This window comes from Bombina bombina, chromosome 2, assembly GCF_027579735.1.
Source record: "Bombina bombina isolate aBomBom1 chromosome 2, aBomBom1.pri, whole genome shotgun sequence".
In the NCBI taxonomy this organism is placed as follows: domain Eukaryota; kingdom Metazoa; phylum Chordata; class Amphibia; order Anura; family Bombinatoridae; genus Bombina; species Bombina bombina.
The window spans coordinates 599,811,804-599,831,957 of NC_069500.1; the positions used below are offsets into that span (position 1 = coordinate 599,811,804).

Sequence of the window (20,154 nt, forward strand, 5' to 3'; positions counted from 1 at the left end):
ACCACTCTTAGCTAAATAGAGATTAGATTCCTGGTCACTGGCATCAGAATCAGAGAAGTAAATAACTATTTACTAACTAGTCTACCTAGTTAAATTAAATACAAACTTATCTGTGAAATAAAAATAAAACCTACGCTAGCTACAATATAGCTATATTAGTTATATTGTAGCTATCTTATGTTTTATTTTATAGGTAAATAAGTATTTAGTTTTAAGGTATTATTTAGTTAATAATTGTAACTTTAATTTAGCTATATTTTAATTATGTTAAAGTTAGGGGGTATTAGGGTTAGGTTTAGGATTTAATGGATTTATTTAGTGGTGGTGATGTGGGAGGCCAGAGGTTTAGGGGTTAATAACTTTAGTATAGTGGTGGCGACATCGGGAGCGGCAGATTAGGGGTTAATAGTTTTATGTAGGTGGCGGCGATGTTGGGGTTGGCAGATTAGGGGTTAATAACTGTATGTAGGTGGCGGCGATATCGGGGGCAGCAGATTAGGGGTTAATAACTGTATTAGGTGGCAGCGATATCGGGGGTGGCAGATTAGGGGTTTATAACTGTATGTAGGTGGCGGCGGTATCGGGGGCGGCAGATTAGGGGTTAAGAACTGTATGTAGGATGCAGTGAGGTCGGGGGTGGCAGATTAGGGGTTAATAACTGTATGTAGGCCGTGGCGATGTCGGGGGCGGCGGATTAGGGGTGTTTAGACTCTGGGTTTATGTTAGGGTGTTAGGTTTAAACATAACTTTTTATTTCCCCATAGACATCAATGGTGCTGCGTTATGGAGTTTTTCATTTCGCGATCTCAGGTGCTAGGCTTTTTTTTTGTCGGATCTCCCCATTTATTTCTATGGTGAAATCGTGCACGAGCACGTCAAAGCAGCACTTGATTTTGGTGCAGTATGGAGCTCAACGCCACCATATCGCGCGCACAAGCCTGCTTTTTGTAAACTTGTGATAGCAGCGCTATAGGCAGGTGAAATAACTCCGCTTTTGTGGCGGTTGTTAAAATCCCTATAGCGCTCAAAACTCGTAATCTAGCTGTATATTATTATGAAATATAATACATTTTAAACTTTCTTATTGCTGGATACATATACTAATAAACAAACTGTAAATAGCAGACAGTATTGTTTAATGTGAGACAAAGTAATCAGCCATTGTACCAGTAAACAATGAAACAATAATTTTACCATAGGTGACACAATCCCTAATTTATATCTTTAGGTTATCATAGTAAAGAGATCAGATTATACTGTACATCTGTTAGAGACTGTCCCAAACCACTAGTATTGTTGGATCAAGGCATTAGTAGTGCATCTGGCAGACCTGTGCTCAGCTTGTTCTCAAAATACCATACACCTTCAATAGTAAAGCATGAGACACAACATTCAAAGAAGGCAATTTATAATGACCCTTTTTATTTCAGAGAATTTGGACAGCTGGCAGTAGAGCTATTGGACCAGTCATACAAGCAAGACGAGCAGCTGGCTATGAAGCTGTTGACCTATGAGCTGAAGAACTGGAGCAATGCCACATGCCTGCAGCTTGCAGTTGCAGCCAAGCACCGAGACTTCATTGCTCACACATGTAGCCAAATGCTCTTGACAGATATGTGGATGGGCAGGCTCCGGATGCGCAAAAACTCAGGTCTCAAGGTTAGCATTAACTTACTTGACCTACAGCTGCACAACATCTGCAATCTGGAAAAAAGGTTAAATATTTATGAACAAAAATGATATACAGAGAATGTTAATGCACATGCCAAATCAGAATATACTCATTAAAGTATCAGTTAATACATACACACACACACACAGATATATGTCCTCCATAAATTCGTAGCCTGTAATTCTAAAACAAAGATATACCTTATTTATAAATTGCAGGTACATACACTAAATTGTTGCCACCTATCTAGGTTTACAGCAATTCAATAAGGAATGTGATATATAACTGTTACATAATTGTGTTACTTTGATTGTTGGTGTTGTGTTTTTTGTTTTGTTTTGTTTTCTATTTTTAATACCAGAATTGGCATTAGATGTAGTTATGCAGTGTTAATCTCTCTGCCTAATTAATACAATGTCGATAGATAAATATTTTGTGTGGACTGTGAACAGACATACCTACCAATCAGTGTGTGCGCACTGGGCACGTGTACATGGGGCCTGGGGTCACTAAAATATAATATGTATATATATATATATATATATATATATATATATATATATATATATATATATATATATATATAAAGGGCAAAATCTGCCTTTTTAAATTCATTTAGCATTGTACAACCTCAGCATATTACTGACTTACATGTTCCTTTATGTTTTTGTATCTGGAATTGAACAGCTGTTAGTATAGAAGTCTTAAACATTTGGCTTTATAATTATGTTTCATAGAAAGATATACACTTCCATTATGAACAAGACTGAAATGCTTTCATAGACTAGCTCACTATGCAACTAATGTTATCTAGTGATTTTATTTTGTGCTTAATCATGCATAAAATCTAAATTTTAACAATCTTAAACAAGATCTAATAATTACACCTATTTCATTCATTACCTAAGGAAATAGCTTAGACTCTCCATTATGTTAATAATGCCAGTTTCATAGATCTTATAAACCAAGTGTGGTCAACCATTAAGGTCTTGCTCTCAAACTTACTTCTGTTTTCTTTAATTTGATATAAAAAAAACCATAATGCTTCACTATTACATTTACTGTAAATATTCAACCCAATGGAATTTTGTTTTGTTTTTTATTGGAACACTCTCAACAGGAAACAGGAGTTAAGAAGCAGCGGTCTATAGACCGCTGCTCCTTAACTCAAACGCCAGCTCTGAGGCTGCGTACAGCAATCCGCCCAATCTGACAATCTGCAGGGGGCGGTATTGCACAAGCAGTTCACTAGAACTGCTTGTGCAATGCTGAATACGGACAGAGTATGCTGTCCGCATTCAGCGATGTCTGGCGGACATGATACGCTACTGCGTATCATGTCCGTCAGAATTTAATAAATTGACCCCAAAGACTGTTACATGTTTTATTCAATTGCTATGAGAAGCTAAAAAACTAAATATATGCAGCTTTGATAAGAAATATATCTGGATAAACTTTGTTTTACTTTCTTTTATTTTTCCAAAAGTGTGTAGTAGGAATATTATATTCATACCAAATTTAATGCATAACTATTGAGCCTTTTTGGCAGTAGGTCCGATAAAAGTTTGCCATAGAACCATAATCTTTAAAAGTAAAGATCTATTATTTTTCCATCGTATTATGTTATAAACTCATGAACTACCATATTAAAAAATGGACAATTGATTGTTTTACTTTAAAACCTTAATGAATCAAAATGACTAATCAATAAGTGCCTTTATAGATGTGCAATTTAATATATATTATGATAAACTGTAGTTAGATGGTTTCATTTTATCATTTTTCTAGGTGATACTAGGGATTTTACTTCCTCCATCAATTCTTAGCCTGGAATTCAAAAACAAAGACGAGATGCCATATATGTCACAGGCAAATGAGATGGACCTGCAAGAGAAGGAGGTAGAAGAACCAGACAAGACTGTAAAAGATAAAGAAGATGATGATATGGAGTTGACGGTATGAGTGAGAAGCTATTCTATAGTTTCATCCTAAATGAAGTATGAAACTTCCTGACAGTTTTTCATTTCCTGTCCAATTTTAACCATCCTGCTCAACCCCTCACCTCTATCCAATTTAAAATCTACGTATACCCTGTTATTTACTAAATGAAAGCAGATTGTCCCTTATAATGACTCCTGTGGTGTCTGTGTTGTTAATTCATCCCTTTACTGTATTGCAGTTGTGTTTCTAATGTATATTACGTTTTTAATATTGAATGATGTACATAAGTAATTCTATATTAATTCTGATTACTGTTGGTGTATCTGGGGCTATTTTATAAAGAAAAAAAAACACATTGATCCAAATACACAGTAGTATGATACATCAAAATATACACCGAACAACATCTAACATATGTGTTGTTGGAGTCTACAAAAATAGAAAACTTAAATGGGGCTTAAAAAAAATCTTAAGGGATGGGTGGTTTAAAAAAAAACCTTTCTTATGCAGGGAATGGTGAGGGTGTGGAATCGCCCACCAGATGAAACATTTCAAGAAAGAAAGGTGGACTTCAAGAGAAAATTTAATGCTGTAAGTATTTGGAGAAACCCATAACTAAAGGGTGAGCAGGATGGGTATTCCCTAATTATTTATACTTTTTCCACTCCCTTACATTCCCCTCTGTCTCCTAGTCTGGTTTGTCTTTGTGGTAACTTTCCACTCATTGTACATCCTTTCTCCCAACATACAAGCGTAAATCTTATGTTTAAAATCATGTTTATCATATGAAGAGAAACAAGATAAGGTAGTCTGTTTTTCCTACAGGCTCCGTCCATTTTATAGGCCACATTCGTGGGAGCAATGAGGGGCAGTGGTTTCATAGAGCAAAACTGGTTATTTAAAATTAACAAATAAACTTAAAAAAGCATACATTTTATACTCTGTAGCTGGTATATCAAGATGCTGAGAACACATTAACGGGAAACATTTTTTACAGTACAATGTTCCATTAACCCATTAATGACCACAGCACTTTTCCATTTTCTGTCCGTTTGGGATTAAGGCTATTTTTACATTTCTGTGGTGTTTGTGTTTAGCTGTAGTTTTCCTCTTACTCATTTACTGTACCCACTTATATTGTATACCGTTTTTCTCGCCATTAAATGGGCTTTCTAAAGATACCATTATTTTCATCATATCTTATAATTGTCTATAAAAAAAAAATAATACAAACTATGTGGAAAAAATGGAAAAAAACACACTTTTTCTAACTTTGACCCCCAAAATCTGTTACACATCTACAACCACCATAAAACACCCATGCTAAATAGTTTCTAAATGTTGTCCTGAGTTTAGAAATACCCAATGTTTACATGTTCTTTGTTTTTTTTTGCAAGTTATAGGGCCATAAATACAAGTAACACTTTACTATTTCCAAACCACTTTTTTTCAAAATTAGCGCTAGTTACATTGAAACACTGATATCTGTCAGGAATCCCTGAATATCCCTTGACATGTATATATATTTTTTTTAGAAGACATCCCAAAGTATTGATCTAGGCCCATTTTGGCATATTTCATGCCACCATTTCGCCGCCAAATGTGACCAAATAAAAAAAATTGTTCACTTTTTCCAATTTTTTTTCACAAACTTTAGGTTTCTCACTGAAATTATTTACAAACAACTTATGCATTTATGGGATACATGGTTGTAAATGCTTCTCTGGGATCCCCTTTGTTCATAAATGCCCAGCAGTACAGGGGTTAATTAGGGAGCATGTAGGGAGCTTCTAGGGTTAATTTTAGCTTTACTGTAGTGTAGTAGACAACCCCAAGTATTGATCTAGGCCCATTTTGGTGTATTTCATACCACCATTTCACCGCCAAATGCGATCAAATTAAAAAAAAACTTTAAATTTTTCACAATTTTAGGTTTCTCACTGAAATTATTTACAAACAGCTTGTGCAATTATGGCACAAATGGTTGTAAATGCTTTTCTGGGATCCCCTTTCTTCAGAAATAGCAGACATATATGGTATTGGCGTTGCTTTTTTGTAATTAGAAGGCAGCTAAATGCCACTGCGCACCACACGTGTATTATGCCCAGCAGTGAAGGGGTTAATTAGGGAGATTGTAGGGTTAATTTTAGCTTTAGTGTAGTGTAGTAGACAACCCAAAGTATGGATTTAGGCCCATTGTGGTATATTTCATGCCACCATTTCACCGGCAAAAGCGATCAAATAAAAAAAAATGTTCACTTTTTCACAAACTTTAGGTTTCTCACTGAAATTATTTACTAACAGCTTGTGCAATTATGTCATAAATGGTTGTAATTGCTTCACTGGGATCCCCTTTGTTCATAAATAGCAGACATATATGGCTTTGGTGTTGCTTTTTGGTAATTAGAAGGCCGCTAAATGCCGTTGCGCATCACATGTGTATTATGGCTAGCAGTGAAGGGGTTAATTAGGTAGTTTGTAGGGAGCTTGCAGGGTTAATTTTAGCTTTAGTGTAGAGATCAGCCTCCCACCTAACACATCACACCCTCTGATCCCTCCCAAATAGCTCCCTTCCCTCCCCCACCCCACTATTGTCCCCGCCAGCTCTCTCTGCATCGGATGGCAAAAAAGGTTATTGCAGGATGCCTCGATATCGAGGCATCACTGCAATAACCAGAAAACGTCTGGAAGCGAGCAGGATTGCTTCCAGATGGTTTCCAGACCGAGGACGTGCAGGGTACGTCCTCAGGCGTTAACTGTATTTTTTTTTTGAGGACATACCCTGCACGTCCTCGGTCATTAAGGGGTTAAAGGGATAGTCTACTCAAAAATAAACTTTCATGATTCGGATAGAGCATGCAATTTAAAGCAACTTTCTCATTTACTCCTATTATTATTTTTTCTTTGTTCTCTTGGTATCTTTATTTAAAAATAGCTGGAAAGTAAGCTTAGAAGCCAACCCATTTTTGGTTCAGCACCAGGGTAGCACTTGCTGATTGGATGGTTACCAAAAATGGGCCGACCTCTAAGCTTATATTCCAGCTTTTTAAAATAAAGATACCCAGTGACTGAAAAAAATTTGATAACAGGTTACAGGAGTAAATTAGAACGTTGATTAAAATTAAATGCTCTATCTGAATCACAAAGTTTAATTTTCCTTTAATTACCATAAATATTTTATAATATTTTTCTCACTTGACATATATTGTGTTGACAATGACTAGGCTACATTCTATTAACACCAGTGGTGTCCTGAACTGAGATAACGAGATCTACTGAGTTCTCTGTGTTATTATTTTTTCCATCTGGCTTATCTCATAAGAGTGAAGTTCAGCCTATGGTTCCCATATTATGCATATACATGAAATCTAATAGTTTCTAAAAGTAGGGAAATGTTTTTGTTTAGAAAACCATAACATATTTGGATAGGACAACTTAAAACTTGGAATCAGAATCAGAGTGATGTTAGGAACCTGCAGTAATTACACATTTACTTTATATAAAACATTTTTCTATGGGCATGTGCATGGCAAGATTTGAATTAATTATGCTGATAGTAAATGTACACAACTCCTTATAGAAACTACTTGTGACTGGAAAAGGTTTGGATTTCGGGAATATTTGTATATTTCCATCTGTAAAATAGGACAGCTTGGCGAGGGCAACCTAAACTTAGTTTTATATCATGTTTAATACTTTTGTATACATAGTACCTTTAGAAAGATAGTACAGTACTGTAATCAGAAATATAATAGTTTTATATAATAGTTTTTGTTTTAGATAAATATAAACTAGAATTTGAATTTTAGATCACAAAAAACAAACCAATTACACAGGCAGGGAAGATTGTATCTTGCTGATGGGAAAAATTGTCATTTTTTTAATTATTTGATTTTTTTAAAAACGGAAAACATTTATATGTTTTTTATATTTGTAATTTATGTTTGTCTTTTTATTTCTGAACAATCTGCTTTTTGCTTAAAGGGACAATAAACATTTAAAAATTTAATATATAATGTTTAATTTTGTGAAGTGAAACAGCTTCACAAATACTTGTAATATTTATTTTGTCCCTTTTTCTGAAAATTAAGAAAAACATAATTTTTGCTTACATTAATAAATTTCTTTCTTTCCGGATATGATGATGAGTCCACGGAATCATCAATTACTAGTGGGAATCAATATCCAAGCTAGAGGACAAGACAGATAGACCCAAACAGAAGGCACCACTGCCTGAAGAACCCTTCTCCAAAAAAAAGGCCTCAGCCGAGGAAAAAGTATCAAATTTATAAAACTTTGAAAAGTATGCAAAGAGGACCAAGTTGCAGCCTTGCAAATCTGTTCCACAGAAGCTTAATTTTTAAATGCCCAGGAAGAAGAAACAGCCCTCGTGGAATGAGCAGTGATTCTCTCAGGAGGTTGCTGTACAGCAGTCTCATAGGCCAAATGAATAATACTCTTTAGCCAAAGAGAAAGAGAAGTAGCCGTAGCTTTCTGACCCTTGCACTTCCCAAAAAACAAACAAACAAAGCCGAAGACTGATGAAAGTCCTAAGTCGTTTGAAGATAAAACTTCAAAGCACGCACAACATCTAGGTTGTGCAACAAACTCTCCTTAAGAGAAGAAGGAAGGATTAGGACACAAAGAAGGAACCATGATCTCCTGATTAATATTCTTGTTAGAAACAACCTTAGGTAGGAAACCTAATTTAGTACATAGTACCACCTTATCAAAATGAAAAATAAGATAAGGAGAATCAAACTGCAGAGCAGAGAGTTCCGAAACTCTCTGAGCAGAAGATATTGCAACAAGAAACAAAACCTTCCAAGAAAACATCTTAATATCTAAGGAATGTATAGGTTCAAACGGAGCCCGCTGTAAAACTCTAAGAACAAGGTTAAGACTCCAGGGAGGTGTAACGGGCTTAAACACAGGCCTGATCCTAACCAAGGTTTGATAAAAAGATTGCACGTCTGGTGCATCTGTCAAACGCTTATGCAATAAAATAGACAACGCTGAAATCTGACCTTTCAGAGTACTAGCTGACAAACCCTTTTCCAGACCCTCCTGGAGAAAAAGACAAAATCCTAGGAATCCTGACTCTACTCCAAAAGTAGCCTCTGGATTCACATCAATACAAATATTTACACCATGTCATAAAGTAAATATTTCTTGTCACAGGCTTACGAGCCTGAATCATGGTCTCAATGAAACCCACGCCTAGATAAAATCAAGCGTTCAATCTCCAAGCAGTCAGCTCAGAGAAAAGAGATTTGGATGAAGAAAAGGACCCTGAAGTAGAAGGTCCTTCCTCAGAGAGAGTCTCCACAGAGGAAGAGACAACATTTTCACTAGATCTGCATACCAGATCTGGCGAGGTCACGCCGGTGCTATGAGAATCACCAACGCCCTCTACTGCTTGATTCGAGCAATGACTCTTGGTAGGAGAGCGAACGGAGGTAATATGTAAGCTAGACTGAAATTCCAAGGGACTGCCAGAGCATCTATCAAGAAAGCCTGTGGATCCCTTGACCTTGAGTTGTACCTCAGATGCTTAGCATTCTGCCAAGAAGCTAAGAGATCCAGTTCTGGCAGCCCCCAATTAAGGATTAAACCAGGATGAAAGGTCTGTCGGCTCAGAAAATCCCCCTCCCAATTGTCCACTCCTGGGATGTGGATCACAGAAAGACAACAGTTGTGAGATTCCACCCACTGGATTATCCTGGCCACCTCTGTCATTGCCAAGGAACTCTGAGTTTCCCCTTGGTGGTTGATGTACGCCACCAATGTTATGTTGTCCGACTGGAACCTGATAAACCAGGCTAACTAAGGCCAGGCCAGTAGAGCATTGAAAATTGCTCTCAGTTCTAGAATGTTTATAGGGACAACTGACTCCTCCCGAGTCCAACTTCAATGACCCCCAAATTGCTCCCCAACCTAGAAGGCTGCCATCTGTGGTCACTATCATCCAGGAAGATCTGCGAAAACAAGTTCCCTGGGAGAGGTGTTCCTGAAACAACCACCACAGAAGAGAGTCCCTTGTCGCCTGACCCAGAACTATTTGTGGAGACAGATCCGCATAGTCCCCGTTCCATTACCTTAACATGCATAACTGCAGAGGTCTGAGATGGAACCTAGCAAATGGAATGATGTCCATGGAAGCTACCATCAGACCAATTACCTCCATACATAGAGCCACTGATGGCCGAGCAGAGGACTGAAGGACAAGACAAGAGCCGGAGATCTTTGTTTTTCTGACCTCTTTCAGAAATATCTTCATTAATAGGGAGTCTATTATGGTCCCTAAAACACTAGTCTTGTGGCTGGAATCAGAGAACTCTTTCCCCAGATTCACCTTCCAACCCTTGGAGCCCTTTTAGAAAATTCTGGGAGCTGTGGCAAGGCCAAATGGAGGAGCCACAAACTGAAAATGATTGTCTAAGAAAGCAAACCTTAGAAACTTGTGATGATCCCGGTGAATGGGAACATGAATGTACGCATCCTTTAAGTCTATGGTTGTCATAAACTGACCCACTTAAACCAAAGGAAGAATGGAACGTATAGTCTCCATCTTGAAGGACGGTACTCTGAGGAACTTGTTTAAACACTTTAGGTCTAAAATAGGTCTGAAAGTCCCCTCTTTCTTGGGAACCATAAACAGATTTGAATAAAATCCCAGACCCTGTTCCTGTGGAGGAACTGGAACTATAACTCCTAGGGCAAAAAGATCCTTGATAAAATTTAAGAATGCCGCTCTTTTTATCAGGTCTACAGATAATCTTAAGAGAAGAAACCTGCCTCTGAGAGAAAACTTCTTGAATTCTATCTCCATTGCCCACAGGTCTGGGACATCTCGTATCCAAGCCGGAGCAAATTGAGAAAGCCTGCCCCCTTCCAGATCCGTTCCTGGATCAGGGGGAGTCAGCCATAGGTTTCTTAGACTTAGACTTTGTTCCAACACTGACCAGACTTCCAGGAAGGATAGTTCCTGCTTGGAAGAGGAAGTGGAGGGTTTACCTCTAAAGTTACAAAAGGAACGAAAATTACTCTGACACCCTTTCTGCTTATTCTTCTTATCCTGAGGAAGAAAAGATCCCTTTCCTCCTGTGATATCTGAAATAATTTCAGCCAAACCAGGCCCAAACAAGGTCTTACCCTTGTAGGGAATAGCTAATAACTTAGACTTAGAAGAAACATCTGCAGACCAGGATTTTAACCAAAGGGCTCTGCGAGCTAAAGTTCTTTCAATACATGAAGAACAAAAAGATACTGGGGGTTCCACCTGGGCATCAAAACATAAGCTACAGGAAACATCCTGCACAGTCTCTTGATCCATAATACAAAAAAAGAAGCAAATAAAAAATCTAACTCTTTTTTTTTTTTTTACTTTTTTTTTTTACTTTTTTTTTAAAAAACTTTTTTTTTTATCTTTTAGCAAAGGATACAATACAGAACAAAATAAATAAATGTTCCTTTTAAATTTACCAAATCAAGAAAAACATACCCCAGGCAACACTCTACACCTCAGCTCTGACATCAAAGAATCAGAACCTCCCTAAAATAGGGACGGAAAAGCCATTTTTTTTAAAACAACTTTCTTGAAAACAGGCTTAAAAACAAATAATAAAACCCCCAATAAAAGTACATAATCTGTTACTAAAAACGTATTCTCACTGAGCCGTCAATAAAATAAATAACTCCTCACACTAACAGTGCCTGCAAAAACTGCCATAAAAACCTGCACCCTGACAGGAATGATAAAAAAATGTCCCCCTGCAGCATTTTCAGCTGAATAAGTGCCAAATTTTTCCTTGCTTACATAGAAAAATAAAACTGGCACTTACCTTAACATTTATCTGTCCGGCAGTAGGACAGCTCACCTGGTTTGAGAGGATGCCATCCCTCACATGGACCTGTGGAAATACAGAAAGGCTGAGTAAACTTACTCAGGCTGTCTAAATAGGGCAGCAAAATGTTTTGGGAAAATGCAGTGAGGATTGTACCCCACAAGTTCCCAATTGCTCAAAATCCACCACTGTCCTACTGAAGAGACTGACATGGGCTAAGTCTAGACCCTTTAGAAAGATCAGAGCAAACCTACTCTGCTTTTAAAATAAAAAAAATCTTGATTGTAGTTCAGACACCAAAACTTCACCTCCACGACTGGGGGATTACTGGTAAGGAAAGGGACATATATAGCGGCTTTGCCTCCTCCTGCTGGCCAGAAGTAATATTCCCACTAGTAATTGATGATTCCGTGGAATCACCATATCTTAGGAAAGAAAATTCAATTTTGACAACTGGAAAGGAACATTGCAGGCTTCAAGCCTAACCTGCCACATATCTATCCTTAAAGGGACTGTCTACACCAGGATGTTTATTGTTTTATAAGATAGATAATCCCTTTTTTACCCATTCCCTATTTTTGCATAACCAACACAGTTATATAAATACACTTTTTACCTCTGTGATTATCTTTTATCTAAGCCTCTGCAAACTGCCACCTTATTTCAGTTCTTTTGACAGACATGCATTTTAGCCAATCAGTGCTAGCTCATAGGAACTCCATGTGCGTGAGCACAGTGTTATCTATATGACACACACAAACTAACACCCTGTAGTGGTGAAAAACTGTCAAAATGCCCTGAGAGAAGAGGCGCCCTTCAATGGCTTAGAAATTAGCATATGAACCTCCTAGGTTTAGCTTTCAACTAAGAATACCAAGAGAACAAAGCAAAATGGGTGATAACAGTAAATTGGAAAATAGTTTAAAATTACATGCCCTATCTGAATCATGAAACTTTATTTTGGACAAGACTGTCCCTTTAATTTGCTTCAGCAGAGGTTTACAGATAATGAACTAGAAACAAATGGATATTTTGCAAAAGTAGTGACTTTGGCTATGGCTAGCCTTACCTACTCTATTAACAATCCCAGATTGGCTCCTTCAAATAAAGCAATTAGTGGAGGGGATTTGGCTATTGAAAAACATCTGCAGCAAACAAGCTCTTAATGTGCTCAAAGCATTTTTAATTGATCTACTATGTTAATTTATTGCAATACTGCAGAAATATATGTCTATTCAACAAAAATGTATAGAGAACAATATTTCTGGACTTCAAACCTGTGTTTGAAACACCAACACAAGCATTACAGGGGTGTAATGTTCAAATGAATATGGAATCAAAGAATAACATAAATTATCCATGGCCCAGATTACAATAGCTTCTGCAAACATTATTATCAAAACTTCTTTATAGAGCACCAGGCCGCGTTGCGACAATAGGAGGCTTAGTGAGCGCTAAACCTCCTATTCGCTTGGCCCTGGGCTCTGTGAAGAAGGGTCAGGATTAGTGCAGTTTCACTTACCTATAGCATGCTGGGAGCTGTGCTAATCATGACCCTTCTTCACAGAGCTTAGGGCCAGGATTATAGAAGGTTTAGCATGCGTTAAGCCTCATTTTAGCGTGGCCGGGACTCTGCAATGAAGCGCTGGGATTAGCGTGGCTCTCCAGTGGGCTAGAGGTAAATACGTATAAGGCCACTGGTGAACTTTTTCACCTGTAGCAAAGGAAGATTCATTTAACATTTGTTTAACGAAAATGAATGTAAATGTTCCACTAATATTCAGTATTCGTTTAATATTAAGAAAACTAATTTTTATGAATAGTCGGTCCAAAAGATTCGTCCGAATTTAATGCACATGTCTAGAAATAACCTCAGTCATATGCTTATAAAATGTATTTATTATTTAATGTCCCCTGGAAGTTTATTTTTATAAATATTATAGCCTAAATAAAAATATGAGTAATATTAAAAAAAATTATGATCAACTTTAAATAAATAAATATGTTTAATTATTATAGGCTTACATACAGGGGTTAAAAAGTATTCTTTGCCTCCTTCTGCATGTCTTTTTACTGGTGATATTAACACCTTTATACCAGCCTATAGCTGGGGTAAGTACATGTTAAGTAATGCCAGCTTAAAGGTATTGTGCAATTATGTAAGACTAGTCCTAAAGCCAGTGTACACAGGCCATTTTTTGCAGTACAGCGGTCCCACCCCTTGCTCTCTCTCTATTCCCCCTCTCTTTTTCCCCTCTCTTTTGCTCTCTCCCCTCTCTTTTGCTCTCTCTCTACCCCCTCTCTTTTACTCTCTCTCTCCCTCCTCTCTTTTGCTCTCTCTTCCCCCTCTCTTTTGCTCTCTCTCTCTCTCTCTCTCTCTCCCCCCTCTCTTTCGCTCTCTCTCCCCCTCTTTTGCTGTCTCTCTTCCTCTCTTTTGCTCTCTCTCACTCTTTTTCTCTCTCCCTCCCCTCTCTCTTTTGCTCTCTCTCTCCCTCTTTTGCTCTCTCTCTTCCTCTCTTTTGCTGTCTCTCCATCTCTTTTGCTCTCTCTCCCCCTCTCTTTTGCGCTCTCTATCTCCCCCTCTCTTTTGCTCTCTCTCTCCCCTCTCTCTTTTGCTTTCTCTCTCCCCTCCCTCTTTTGCTCTCTCTCCCTCTTTTGCTCTCTCTCCATCTCTTTTGCTCTCTCTCCCCCTCTCTTTTGCTCTCTCTCTCTTTTACTGTATCTCTCCTTCTCTTTTTTTCTCTCCCCCTCTCTTTTGCTGTCTCTCCCCCTCTCTTTTGCTCTCTCTCTATCCCCCTCTTCTGCTCTCTCTCTCCCTCTCTCTTTTGCTGTCTCTCTTCCTCTCTTTTGCTGTCTCTCTTCCTCTCTTTTGCTCTCTCTATCCCCCTCTTTAGAGCTCTCTGTCTCTCATGGCCAGTCGGCCAATCTGCCACGGCACTCGGCCCCGCCCAGTTATGCCCGGTCCGCCCACGTCACACCTGGCCCCGCCCCACCTCACCCACCCGATCACGCCAACTCCACACGCCAGATGCCAGGTCAGTTGGAAGGCCAGGTGTGTTTGTCCTCGTGCGCAGTCTCTACTGCGCATGATAGCTTCGGACAAACACACACTTGGCCTTTTATTATATAGGATAGGATTGTAATACAATTACAAAAAAGCTTTTAGCATGACCCATATTGATAGATATCTGCTATTAATTTTTTTTACCTCTAATTTAATGGCATGTTAGGTTCAGAAGATATCAATAGGGCTAATGTTAATTAGTGAGTCACATATTGTTGACTGCGACTGCACAGCTGTGGTGATCTAGGCCCAGGTGTGCACTCATATATGTTCCCATTAATCAATACTGGGATTTACTTTTGGAAGCAGATTCTATGGCTTGTTTTTGATGTAGCTATGTATATATTAATCATTTATTTACCACAAAACATGCACATAGGTCCTGAGTTTTTATTGCATTCTCTGTTTTTTATTTAATATGATTTCCTACTGTTTTTTTAAGCTTTGCCATATGTGAATCGTTATTGTTGCTTTCAATAATTGAAATTATTCATAAATATGCCTGCAGTGAAATTGTATTCAAATACTTAAAAATTAAGTATGTAGAAAACTACAGGATTTTGCCACCCACTGAGTTGCTGTTAGCAAGTACAGGAGATCAAGAAGAAGATTTGCCATTTATTCTAAACTTACACAATTTCTGTGAACTTTTTAAAAATAATTTTAAATATTTATAATGGTATTTTATAAATATTCATGCAAACAATGGGAATATTTCCATTTCACATATGATTCTTATGTTCCATTTAAAGGGACAGTCTACACCAGCATTTTTATTGTTTTAAAAGATAGATAATCCCTTTATTACCCATTCCCCAGTTTTGCATAACTAACACAGTTATATTAATACACTTTTTACCCTTGTGATTACCTTATATCTAAGCCTCTGCAGATGGCCCCCGTATTTCAGTTTATTTGACAGACCTGCATTTTAGCCCATCAGTGCTAACTCCTATGTAACTCCCCTCTACATGGCACACATGAATTAACGGCATCTAGTTGTGAAAAAAAATGCATTCAGATAAAAGGCAGCCTTCAAGGGCTAAGAAATTTGCATATGAGCCTACCTAAGTTTAGCTTTTAATGAAGAATACCAAGAGAACAAAGCAAAATTGATGATAAAAGCATATTGAAAAGTTGTTTAAAGGGACAGTCTACAATAGAATTTGTATTGTTTTAAAATATAGAAAATCCCTTTATTACCCATTCCCCAGCGTTGCACAACTAACACTGTTATATTAATATACTTTTTACCTCTGTGATTACCTTGTATCTAAGCATCTTCTGACAGCCCCTTGATCACATGACTGTGACTATTTATTATCTATTGACTTGCATTTAGTACTGTGTTGTGCTAACTCTTAAATAACTTCTCAGGCGTGAATACAATTTTATCTATATGGCCCACATGAGCTAGCAGTCTCCTGTTAAGAAAAGCAAACATCAAAAGCATGTGATTAGGAGACTGTCTATAGAGCCTTTTTAAACAATAACAATTTTAGTGTAGACTGTCCCTTTAAAATTACATGCCTTATCTGAATAATGAAAGTTTATTTTTGACTAGTCTGTCCCTTTAACCTTGCAAAGTCTATTTTCAAAAAGCCTGTTTATACAGATATTCTGGTAATATTGCATAAAAAAACAGAAGCGCTCAACCTGGGAACGAACAATAGCATAATAGCTTGTTCCATGGCTAGTTACCACCATTAGGAGCAGCCTCTTTTTGCCCAACATGTGCCTTTAACAGAGAAGAACTTTCCTGTATTATATCAGTCTGAGCCTGACTTAACAGTGCAGTCCACTCGCGAAATACCAGACAATCCCTCTGGTAATATTGCCGAAGGTTTATCAATCAGACAGTTTAACTAATTAGAGAAATGTAACTAATTTAAACAACTGATCTTCTAATGGATCAGAATTCCATTGAAAGGATGCCAAAAAAGTTGAAAGTTTTCACAGATTGGAATTTCGGCCTTAATTTTATAGTAAAGGGACACTGTACTCACATTTTTTTTATTATTCATATGAAAGAGCAGCATTTTACACAGGGTGATTTTTTAACATAAAGGGACACTTAACACAAATTTTTTTTCTTTTATGATTCAGATAGAGCATGTAATTTTAAACAACTTTCTAATTTACTCCTATTATCAATTTTTCTTCGTTCTCTTGCTATCTTTATTTGAAAAAGAAGGCATCTAAGCTAATTCTTGGTTCAGACTGCTGGACAGCACTTGTGTATTGGTGGGTGAATTTATCCACCAATCAGCAAGAACAACCCAGGTTGTTCACCAAAAATGGGCTGGCATCTAAACTTACATTCTTGCATTTCAAATAAAGATTCCAAGAGAATGAAGAACATTTTATAATAGGAGTAAATTAGAAAGTTGCTGCATTGCTCTGGTCCGGGCAGCAACCATAGTAGGCTGCAAAAACTAGAAGCTCTGCTAACCTAACAAATAATATACTACATATCTGGGACTATAATATGCCTTCTAAATGGAAAACTTAATAAGCAACTTAAGATAAGGTGCAGAGCTCATATACATACTTTTATTGACAAGCTACATCTACAGAGGAGCTCTAGTTCAGACTAGTGGAAGCCGAGGCGGAGGCCTAGCCCTCAGATCTCAAACACCCCTCCCCCGGTTTATCTGGGTAGAGCAATTGATCATGGAGGAGGATTAGTACTACCTGATACAAGTTCTACTAAAAGATATTGAACAACAGATGCTTGACGGGTTCGATAAAATCTCTAATATACTTGGAGCTGAGTACATGGAGAAGGATGATGACGCAGACAAGATGGTGACAGTGATAGTTACCAATGCGCAGCACATGGAACTTCAGCACAGCGAAATTGACTACGACGTCAGAGGTACCTCTGAAATTAAGGAGTCTACAATGAAGCAACTTTCCATATCATTGAGATCATTGAGAGAGGAAATTATAGGTGGGATAATTAACACCAATACCACTACACAAGCAACTGGATCATGGGTAGAATCTATATCCACCGAGACCCGGGATGGTGTGGCCGACCTCCTGAGAAGTAGCAGCATTTCAACAGGAGTGTGGAGCAGAAGTACTCAGATCCTAACAATACAGCGAGGAAGAAGAAACACCCGACAGCACTCTGGAAGTTCAGATGGGCAGATCGCTACAAAACAGGGGATGTATACTCACTGTAGCAGGAAAAACATTTTTGACTCACAGTGGTCTCTTTGTAGTCAGACTAGGGTGACTATTACAACCTTACTAGTTATCATATGAGAGATATGCAGGTATCTATTTATCTTTAGGAGTCCTGCATACTCACCTCTCAGATATGACCTCTCACTTATTGACATTTAGGCTTTTACTCTTGTGTTGGACATTATGTTTTTCCATGTTTATATGTGTTCCTTAAAACTTACATAGGCTCTGACAGTAATTTACAATTAAGTTGACTAACTTATAAGCATGTGTCTCTATATTAAATTTGTCTGTCCAGGACATATATCTATCTTGAGCTGACATAGTGGAAGGTCTCTACACTGTGGAAAATAAAAAATAAGAGAGAGAGAGGGAAGGGGCTACAGAAAAAAGGTGGAGTGAAGGTGTGTGAGGGGTCCCTATATAATGATCAGCCGGTACCTATCAGCCAATGGGAGGGGAGGTGGGGGGATTACTACATTACAGAAAATAACCAAAAATAATAAAATAGAATAACATATATATATATATATATATTGACATTTTATAGGTAACTGGCAGACATAGTTAAAGGGGGGGGGGTTGAAGAGCTGTTTGGGAGGGATCAGGGAGGTTGGAGGGTAAGGGGGTGATCATACACTGCAGAAAATATAACAAATAAATAAAAAATATTTAATAAAAGAAATTGCCTTCAATTTTCATATTGGAAGACTGCCAGTACCTAAGATAAGAGTTACCAGTGGGGTGTGAGGGAGGAAAGAGGGCTGTTTGGGAGGGATCAGGGGGTGGGAGGTGTCAGGGGGGAGGGTAATCTCTAAACTAAAGCTAAAATTAACCTTACATGCTACCTAATTAACCTCTTCACTGTTGGGAATATTAAAAGTGTGGTGCGCAGCTGCAGTTAGCAGCCTTCTAATTATGAAAAAGTAATGGCAAAGCCATGTATGTCTGCTATTTCTGAACAAAGGGCATACCAGACAAGCTTTTACAAACATTTGTGCCATGATTACTGAAGCGTTATGTAAATAATTTCAGTGAGAAACCCAAAGTTTTTGAAAAAGTTAACAATTTTTTTATATGATCGCATTTGACGGTGAAATGGTGGCATGAAATATACCAAAATGGGCCTAAATCAATACCTTGGGTTGTCTACTTAAAAAAAAATATATATATATTGTTTTGAGAGGTAAATAGATAAAAACAACAAGGCTCTATTTCTGTTTAAATGAAGTGATAGCAAAAATCCTAAAAATTCTCTGGTTCTTCTCTGAGAGTCCTGGTAGTGACCTCTTGTCACCAACAATTTCCTTGGAATAAACAGAGCCCCCACCACCTCTGTATAGGGGCCTTGAATATATTTATAAAAAGTAGTCATATCTCCTCTCAATCACCTTTTTTTTTCTAGAGAAAACAGACCCAGTTTGGCTAACTTCTGCTCATAGCATAAATTAAATGCTGATCTTTTATACGTATGACAGAAAAAAAATAATTACAGTGTGTTTTTAAATAAATAAGCTGTACGTGTAACACAATTCCTTCTGGGTACACTACTGCCAGACGTATTTGCACATTCTTGAAGGTCTTTGGCTATAGGCTACAAATAACCAAAGTAAATAAGTAAAGATGCAAGAGCGTTACAACTATATATGTTAAATCGTAGCATTCATTTCAGTGCTAGATATTAAACATATTTTGGTGTTTTCTAACAGGCTATGCTGGCAAGAGGAAATGGGGATTCATCCAGAAAGAAAGATGATGATGATCACTCAAGACATCGACTAATTCCATTTGGAAGAAAAATATATGAGTTTTACAACGCACCCATAGTTAAATTCTGGTTTTACACTGTAAGTAACCCCATATGCCAATTACATTAATAAGCTTTGGTTTAAATGTGGTGGATTTCCAAATTCATATTGTTTTTCCAAACTGTTTATTGTGTTTTTATAGCTCTTTAAAGGGACACTGAACACGATTTTTTTTTTTCGTGATTCAGATGACATTTTAAGCATCTTTCTAATTTACTCCTATTATCAATTTTTCTTTGTTCTTTTGCTATCTTTATTTGAAAAAGAAAGTTCAGAACGCTGGACAGCACTTGTTTATTGGTGGATGAATTTATCCACTAATCAGCAAGAACAACCCAGGTTGTTCACCAAAAATGGGTTGGCATCTTAACTTACATTCTTGCTTTTCAAATAAAGATACCAAGAGAATGAAGAACATTTGCTAATAGGAGTAGATTAGAAAGTTGCGTAAAATTGCATGCTCTATCTGAATCACAAAAGAAAAAAATTGGGTTCAGTGCCCCTTTATGTCACATAAGAAAAAAAACAAACAAACATTATTTATGGCAAATAATCATCGTGAGGAAAAGAGACAGAAAACTAAAAAAAGAAACAAAAAAAAAAACAGCAGAAAAACTAGAATAAAAA

At 37.4% G+C, this 20,154-nt stretch overlaps 1 protein-coding gene across 4 annotated transcripts in view; it reads left to right on the forward strand.

Moving 5' to 3' along the window:
- TRPM3 (transient receptor potential cation channel subfamily M member 3) overlaps positions 1-20,154 on the forward strand; it is an 814,585-nt gene that overhangs the window by 593,860 nt on the left and 200,571 nt on the right. For all 4 annotated transcript variants that reach the window (XM_053702508.1, XM_053702509.1, XM_053702510.1 and 1 more), the window contains 3 exons: positions 1,431-1,659; positions 3,461-3,628; positions 19,429-19,566. In XM_053702508.1, coding sequence (XP_053558483.1) covers positions 1,431-1,659; positions 3,461-3,628; positions 19,429-19,566 — 535 coding nt within the window. The remainder of the gene's footprint in view (positions 1-1,430; positions 1,660-3,460; positions 3,629-19,428; positions 19,567-20,154) is intronic.